Genomic DNA, 8,972 nt, shown 5'->3' with positions numbered 1-8,972 from the left:
ACTAAAAAGTTTCCTCCGTTTTTCTCGTTTCATTAACAAAAAAAAAACTCAAGAAATGTCAACCCGTTTTGACCCGTTTCAATCATTTTCTTTTTTTAGCTTGACCCATTCTGGTCCATTATATACATTTTATTACAACCCATGGGTCACATTTGCCACCCCTATACGTGTATCAAAAAATACTAAAAATACAAGCACTTACCAGATTATACGCGTATAAAACAATAATTACTCATTGATGATTCATCTTACTTAAAGCCTGGATACGAGCAGCTAGCGAGTCATAGTCAGGAAGCTTTGGATGAACATGACTCGGTTTTTTCACATTATTCGCTTCAACTTTAGTTTCAGAACTCAAACTCACTGTTTTTGGTGCTTCTGTTTTCCCAGATTCCATTATCTTTTTTGTTGTTTTCGGTGGTGGTTCGGAAATCTTGGTATCGGGCTTTGTTCGGAAAGGCTCTTGTTTAAAACGGGCTGGGTCGGGTCGAGGCTCGGGAGATGGATTGGAAATTACTGTTTTGCCCATGGGCTCAACCGGCCTTTGGTCCTGCGTGACGAGCCCGGGCCCAAATGAACTTTACCAGTGGGCGTTCGTTTTGAAACTGGTGAAACTTCTTCTTCAGAGTCGGTTTCGTCATTATTGAAAAACTTATTTGGCGGTGCAAATTGTGATTTGGTTTTAAAAGATTTTTGTGCGCGTAATGTTTCGTTGTAATCATCCGAATCCGATTCAGAATTCGACATAGAAACACTTGGTTTTTTTTTTTCCAAACTGTTCGCTCTCGAATTAAAAGAATTCAGTTTAGGTGTCGGGTCAACTTTTACGGGACTTTCTTTGACTTTCGTGTAGGGCGGGTACTTAAGACCACCTTTGTTTCGAAGACCACCTGTCAATGTTCCAAATTTCAAATCTTTTCCTGTATCAAAACCATCATATTCGTTATGAACGGATGAACCCGTTTCCACCAAATCATTCAGCTCTATTCGTGTTACTGAAGTTGACTTTTTTGACTCGCTAAAAGTCGACTTTCTTGTTTCGGTTTCGGTTTCAGTTTCAATTTCAGAATCTGGACCATCTGAAAGGTCAAACTTCACCGAGTGGTCAACAGATTTTAACGAACCAGCCCGGCCCATATTGTTGCTCGTGTTCTTTTTCGGGCTTAAGTCCCGGTCTGGAGATGGAAAAAACGACTTGGCCTCCGTTTCATCGTACTCTAATCCCGTATCAAACCGTGGACCGTCATCAGAATCGGTTTCATCATCTGTATCGACACCATCATATTTTGTATCTCTTAAAATGTTTTCTTGGTCAACGGCATTTCTTTGACCGGACTTTTGTTGGTAAAAAGCCGAGTCGTTGCGTTGGTCATAATAATCAATATTTGAAGATTTCAAAGAACCTTCATTATCCGCATTTGTAAACCGAGCTCTAGATTCTTTCTTTGAACTAGTTTCATGTTTTTCAAAGTGACTAACCGAATTCTCGTTAACTGAACCATTTCGGGATCTCAAACTGTTTGATTTCTTAGTAGCTTTTGGAGAAGTATTAATCTCAATGGGACCCATTTGTTGACTCTGTATCTTTGACTTTCGATCATTAAAGGAGGAGGTATTGCTATATGAATCTTTGAAGCCATGTTGACTATTATATGATTTGGTTGAATGCTGTCGGGTAATCTTACCCTGGCTTGATAACTGTGCAGCCGCTCTAGCGGCAATACTAGCCCGTTCTGCTGACTCAGCTGCAGCCTGTGCTGCTGATGTGGCATCCTTGAATTCCATATTCCAGTTCTCATTACCAAATGAAGAATTGCTGTTGTCTCTTTGGAATGATTGGCTTGTGTTCATCATCCCAAATCCCGGTCCTGATTAAAAAGCGATATTCAAAATGACCATTATGCCCTTCACCGTGTGGACCAAGTTATCCCAAAAAAGAACAAATGACCATTATGCCCTCTAACTCAAAGTTCTAGCTTTAAGAATTTGCCTACCAATTTTTTTATGTTAAGTAGGAAGTTAACATTTTAACCACCAAACAGATACGAGGGATATTATCGTCATTTTTGGATATTTTGACATGTTTGGTGTAAATGAATTGCATAGTTGATCGGGTGACTTATTTTAAATAATTTTACAGTCGAGGGGCCTAAAAGACAACTTTAGCAATAACATTACTCGGTGACCTCCATAAGCCATTGCTCATAAAAATTAGTCTAACGAAATTTAATTAATGAAATATTCATATACCTGCAGGCCTCATATCATCATAAGTATTTGCAGTGGTTATATTCTGAGCATCTAATGTGAATCTTCTATTCTGCTGCGAATAATCAAAATGTTCATTTGGATTTCCTTCATGAATCTGCACATTTTGAGCATTTGAAGTTTGGATTTTAGGAGAATCAACACTAATCGTGCTCAGCCTTCTCAAAGTTTGTGGGCCCATTCTGCACAAAATAGTTTAGTTATGGTCTAAAAATAAAGGATATTATTTTTTGGGAAAATTACATAAATGATCAAGTTTGACCAACTTTTTACAAATTGAGCCGATCAGGATTCGTCACACGCCCCAAGGCGGCTAAAAATATGGAAGGCGGCTAAGCCTTACCCCTCTTTGGACTCTAAAAATCATGAAAAGTGACTCTAGGCCAATCATAAAATGCCACGTGTCTAAAGTTGGCTAAATTTAGCCTATAAGTCTTAGTCACCTCGTTGTAGGCTAAAAAACAGACGTTGGCTTAGCCGGCGTCTCCTCTTTTTAGCCGCTAACAAAGGAGAAGGCGGCTTGGCCGGCGTCCTTTTTTTTAGCCTGCATCGAGGCGGCTAAGACTTGTAGGCTAAATTTAGCCAGCTTTGGACATGTGGCAGTTTTTGATTGGTTCGAGGTCACTTTTCATGATTTTCAGTGCTGAAAAAGTGGCAGCTAAGGCTTAGCCGCGTTCCATATTTTTAGCCGTCTTAGGGTACGTGGCGAAACCTAAATGGCTCAATTTGAATGTCTACCGGGGTTGGAGGCTATAATTTTGGTATCTATTTTTGAAAAAGTTTAGTCAAACTTGATTATTTATGTAATTTTCCCTTAAATATATCATACATGAATGTAAACAAAATTACAAGAAATTTGAACTCACCAACAAGTCATCAGGAGGCTTGGATTCTTTCTCCTCAAATGAAGTTGGATCCCAATTGATGTTGTGTTCTTTTGCTACATCACTTAAAACTTTTACTTTTGTCTGCACGTTTGGTGCAACTGCCGATAACTTCTCCACCAACTAAAAAAAAAAAAAACTTATAATTGTGCAAACTAAACACTGCCCGTGTAACCCATTAATCTAAGCAGGCCAAACGGGTTGGCATGTTGACATTTTAAAATATATATATTTATTTTATCCTAACTTTAAATGGTTGACAGGTCGACTTGTTTAATTAAACAAGTTAAACAAATCAACTCAGTCTTGCTTAGTAAACTGGTTAAACAGCTCACTCGAACACGACATTTTTATTAAACGAGTTAGACACAACATCAAAATTTGTTTTATTTCGTGTAGGGTTTTGGGTCGTGTCAGGTTATTTTTTTCCTATCGGGTCAAATTTCACCAAAAGTGTATTAATATGCATAAAACATCCTAAATCATTTGCTTAGAAGAATTATACTAACGTCGAAATAATAATTATATAATAATATTTCAAAATTTGATATTATCATACCATGCGGCTTACACCACACTCAGGACGCAGCTCAATAGCTGCAGACACAAATTCTTTGCCATATTTTGCTGTAAAGTGTTTTTTAGCATCTGCAAGCTCGGGTATATCTGAACATCTAGGAGCTGCAAATATCACACTTGTAACTGCTTCCTTCAGGTCAATGGGACAAGTTCTAACACAAAATTTCACCAAATTATTATAATTAATAATAATTTCAAACTCTTAAATAAATCATTCACAAAGCAGGTAAGCTTGCTTACTTTTGTGATTCGATAATAGGCAACCGTGCAACAATAAGTTCACAATATATATCTATCAAATCGTATGCAGCCACCATCTTCTCTTCTCTTATTACATGTTCAACCTGGATACAATATTAGCAAATCTTATTACATGTTCAGCATTAAAATCATGCAAATGAGCAGATCACAAATGAGAACTCGAGCTGAGGCCAAGATCGGCTTGTTAAGACTTACAAGAACTCGAGCTCGACTCGTGTCGAGCTCTTATTCTAAGGCTTGAGCTAGGCTCGTGAGTCATTTTCTGATATAAAATAATAATAGAAAAAATATTTAAAAATAATAACATTTATATAAAAAATAATTGATAAATAGTAAACGAGCCAAGCCCTAGCCAAGCTCGAGCTTAAAAATCTACTCACGAGCCGAGCTCGAGCTTTGAAAATAGAGCTCGAAACGAGCAGAGCTCAAGCTCGAGCTCTATGCAAGTTAAACAAGCGGAGCTTAAGCCTGGTCAAGCTCAGGCTAGGCTCGGCTCGTTTGCACCCCTACTTCCCAAACAAGGCTTGAGCTCGATAACGATAAACCTCAGCTTGTTTCAAGCTTTTTATCGATCCGATCTCTTTAATCAAACTAACATAACCTAACAATTTTAATAACTCCAATCAATGATCCAAATTAAATAACACAAAACCGAAACAACGTACTCGAATTCTCGCAGTTCTGTCCTGTCCGGTTTCCAACAACTGAGCCAACTCTTTCTTCATTTGAGCAATCTGTACTACCTTCTTATTCCTCGTTAACTTTATCCGCGACGTCGCTAATTTCAACGACGTCTTACTGCACAATCAATCAATCAATCAGTCAATTCAAAAGTCAACGCTACAACAACAGCAATTACAACAAACTTTTATTATACAAATTATGAAACACTAATAATAATAATAATAATAACAATAATATATATTTTTTTCTGGATTTAAGTATCATACTCATTAAACTCAAATAATAATAATAATAATAATAATAATAATAATAATAATGATACTTACCACTTAGCGATCTTAAATCTCTTGTTCAACATTGACATAATAATAATAATAATAATAATAATAATAATAATAATAATAATATGATGAAGAATTCACTGTTTGATTGATGAATGAGAAGAAGAATATAAAGGTATAAATTGTAACGAATACGGGATGAATATGAATAGTTAAAAGGTGATTGATGATAATTAATAAAAGTTAAAATCAGTTGAAGGTTTCGAATAATAATAATGATAATATTAGTTGTGACAGGTGAAGAAGAAAGTTATAAACGATAAGTCAAAATATTAAGGCTTTAACTTCCAGGAGGCGACTACGTGTCTGATTTGTACATCTGGAATGATAAATCTTTTTTTTTTTTTAACCGTCAGCGAATCCTTCAAATAGGGGTGCTGGCTAAATATACCATATCGGGATACATTCGTTTTTCGGTCCGGAAAAAACCCTCATCTAAGGCCAATGCTCGTGCACACTCACCCGAATGCATGACAGTACAGTGAGATAAAACCCGTTCAGTTCAAGGATCCAACTATTGAAAACCGCCTAATCGTCTGGTGACTCTAAAACTAAGTGATATGGGCGGGAATCAAACCTGGGTCAATTGAAACACCAGGTTTCCCCCTTACCACTCCACCACTAGCTCATTGACGGAAATAAGCTAAAAGTTTCCAATAAAACTGACTTTATTATTATTATTATATATTTTGGGTAATTATCTATTTGTTTTTTGAATTTTTTTTGTTTATCCGGTTTTGTTATTTGATTTGAAAATAATAACAACAATAATAATTGGAAATTGAGTTGAACCGAATCAAATTCAGGTAGTTTGGGATTGAGCTGAAACAACAGTTAAATTTGATTCGGTTTTTAATTTCTACCTGATAAATTGAGTTATTATATTTTTGGTTTCCTTGCATCTAAGTGTGTAAAGCTACTTAGTTATGCCCATTAGGTCATGAAATATTAACGTTATGACCACGTGCTCTGTGAATGTTATTTAAACGATTTAGTTTTGCTATTTAAAAGGAATTAGCGGCTTAACTTGTTGCTCATTTACCTTGTGTATCGATGTGAATAGTACTTTTTATCAATGAATGTCATGTAGAAAACAATGTTTAATTTGATATATGATTAATTTGGAAGTTTTGAGTTACAAATAAAACATTTTGGAAAAAATAAAATTAAAAATAAAAAGTTATGGTTACAATGTAACAATTACAAGTTGAATAAAATGTATTCAAATTAAAATGTCATCTTCAGGCTAATAGTTTAAAAAAAATCATGTTTTTTAAGCTTGGGTATATGATTTTATTGCATTAATAAAAATTTATAATTTATAGACCCAATTACAAATTTTGTCCTTTAAAATAAGACGAATTACGGTTTGTGTCCTTTTTTTAGTTTCCTTGCAGGCGGTGTACTTTAAACTTTTTTTTCCTACAAGTTTTGTCCTTTACGCTAACTGGGTTAGAAAAAGTCAATTAAATACCCTCACGTGAGACGCATGTGAGGGCATTTTTGTCTTTTCGTCTATACATAATAAAAAAAATATAAAACTCTTTCTTTCTCTCGTATCAAACTCTACTCTCTCCTTGCTTCTCTTTCTTTCTTAATCACTCACCACCACCACCAACTCACCACCAGCAGCCACCCCCACACCTGCCCCCATCCAACCTCCGGCAACCACTGCCTTTTTTGCAACCAGCCACCACCACCGTTCACCGCCATATCCACCTCCCCTTTCACCAAATCCGCTACCACCACCGTTCACCGCTAAATCGAACACAAGTCAGATGTTAATTTCATGATTTTCGCCATATCCACCTCCCCTTTAACCCAGATCCAGTTTACCCATCCAATAACAATAAATTCTTTCTTTTTCAACTTTTACCCTTAAAAATCTCAAACCCAGATCCAGTTAACCCCGCTGCCGCCACCCGAACCCGACCCATCCAGATGTAGCGAACAAGAAGGATAGTTGCAGTTAATTAGGGTTTCGTCTTCCTCGCCGGAGAAGGTGACCGGAGATGGTGCCGGATTTAAGAAAAAAGGGAGTTGATGATGAATTACAAATCCGGTCAAAATCCAAACTTCCGGTACTGTCTTCGGTCATCAAAACAGCTCTCAAGAAATCGATGAAGTTGGGAGGTACAAATAAGATGAACAGGGGCAACAGTTTTAAGTGTTTGATGGTGCTGGTGGCGAAGCTATGGTGGCGGTGGTGATGGTGTTTGAGGAGTGGTTGTGATATGGTGATGGTGTGGTAGAACATAGAGAGAGAAGGATGAGAGAAGGAAGTGGTTGTGGTATGTGGTATGATGATGGTGTGGTGATGGTGGTGGCTTAGAGAGAGAAGGAAGAGAGAAAGGAGGAGAAGGTGTTATCATTTGCAGGTACAGACGAAAAGACAAAAATACCCTCACATGCGCCTCACGTGAGGGTATTTAACTGAGTTTTTCTAACCCAGTTAGCGTAAAGGACATAACGTGTAGGAAAAAAATGTTTAAAGGATACCGCCTGCAAGGAAACTTAAAAAAGGACACGAACCATAATTTGACTTTTTTTAAAGGACAAAATTTGTAATTCTGTCTAATTTATAATGTAATATACTGTATTCTACAATGTTGTATGATAAGATCTATATCTTGGTCAAAGATGTTATTGATAAAGGGGGAAAGTGAGTAAATGAGATGCTGAAGATTAGGGCCGGTTATTATCAATTAGCTAAATTTTAGGGCCAGTTATTATTCTGTTGATGCTTATTTATATCTTCTGTTCTAGTATTAGGAGAAGTCAATGTTTATGTTTATGAATTTGCTTGGTTAAAATTCTTGTAATGGAGATCTAATCCTTCTCGAATCGGATTAATTGGAGAATAGCTCATCAGGAATCGGGACAACTATCCTTTAATTTATTGTTTAAGTTTTGGTTTCCATCATTGTAATTGAATAATAATGCCCAGATTGAATTCATATTCTTATCTTAGTCTCATATATGGTTATAAAATGTATTTTATACATGTCATATATTTGTTATCTATTATTCGTCGAGTTTGCAGGTACGAGGCATGCATTTTTATGATCTTAGGTGATAAAAAGTTACCACTTGAGGTGGTCTTACCATAACTCGGCCTTAAGCCCACCTAAAAACTAATATGTTTAGTTTTGATATAAAACAGTTGGGTAATCGAGCGTATCACCAAATGTCATACGCGTCTTAAACCCCTAAAAAGTTTAGAAATTAACCTTATACTCGGTCTCATACCCAAAAGTCCCCTCCATTATTTGTTTCAAATATTTCGAGTTTCGTATTTTCATACTAAACATTTCTTTTCTTAACACTAGTTATACAATATAAAATTTCTGTTAATGGCAAGTTGGCAACTTGTACTTTTGGGATGGATATGTTAGCATTATTATTTTACGTTCAACTAACGAGACAAATATGTAAAATATTCTTTTAGTGAAAATGAATTTATAATTTGTCATATTTAAATATAATTGCATTAAAATAATTAGTGGTAGGTTATAATTCAAATTTGAACTCTAAAGATACATGAAAAATTGATGAGTTATATAGTTACATATAAGTCAAAGTTGACTTCCAAAGTCATGCTAAGTTTAACGGACGAACACGGACATGATTATACGTTTTGAAATTAATATGTAATCGTTTATGTTTGTTTGTTCATTAGAGTCATTTATGTGTGTCTATCCACTAATGTTCAATAGTGTCTGTTAGTGTTCGTTTGTCCATTAATGTCTGTGTGTTCGTTTACAATATTAACGAACGGACGCAAACAGGCACGGACAAACTCAATTCTTTAATGGACGGACATGGACACGAATTTTCGTTCAGTGGAGTGTTCATAAACCGTCCGTTTGTTCAACAAAAGCTTAACAGACAAACACGGACAAGGTCTTGTCTGATTCGGTTCAATCCGTTTACAACGCTAACTGCCAGCATGGCA

At 36.0% G+C, this 8,972-nt stretch overlaps 1 protein-coding gene across 1 annotated transcript; it reads right to left on the bottom strand.

The window, feature by feature from the left end:
• Positions 1 to 180: 180 nt before the first annotated feature.
• Positions 181 to 6,954, bottom strand: LOC143634942 (uncharacterized). Its single transcript, XM_077102893.1, is given in 11 exon segments — positions 181 to 509; positions 512 to 1,868; positions 2,251 to 2,365; positions 2,427 to 2,450; positions 3,135 to 3,275; positions 3,712 to 3,883; positions 3,972 to 4,075; positions 4,658 to 4,790; positions 5,003 to 5,094; positions 6,624 to 6,775; positions 6,894 to 6,954. Coding segments are annotated over 11 exon segments (2,628 nt in total). The 3' UTR covers positions 181 to 232.
• Positions 6,955 to 8,972: the final 2,018 nt, after the last annotated feature.

The sequence above is a fragment of the Bidens hawaiensis genome, unplaced genomic scaffold (assembly GCF_021521415.1).
Source record: "Bidens hawaiensis isolate Kalapana, Puna unplaced genomic scaffold, B.hawaiensis_p1.1 tig00007279_1, whole genome shotgun sequence".
Taxonomy (NCBI): domain Eukaryota; kingdom Viridiplantae; phylum Streptophyta; class Magnoliopsida; order Asterales; family Asteraceae; genus Bidens; species Bidens hawaiensis.
This window is presented reverse-complemented; position numbering and strand designations above follow the sequence as displayed.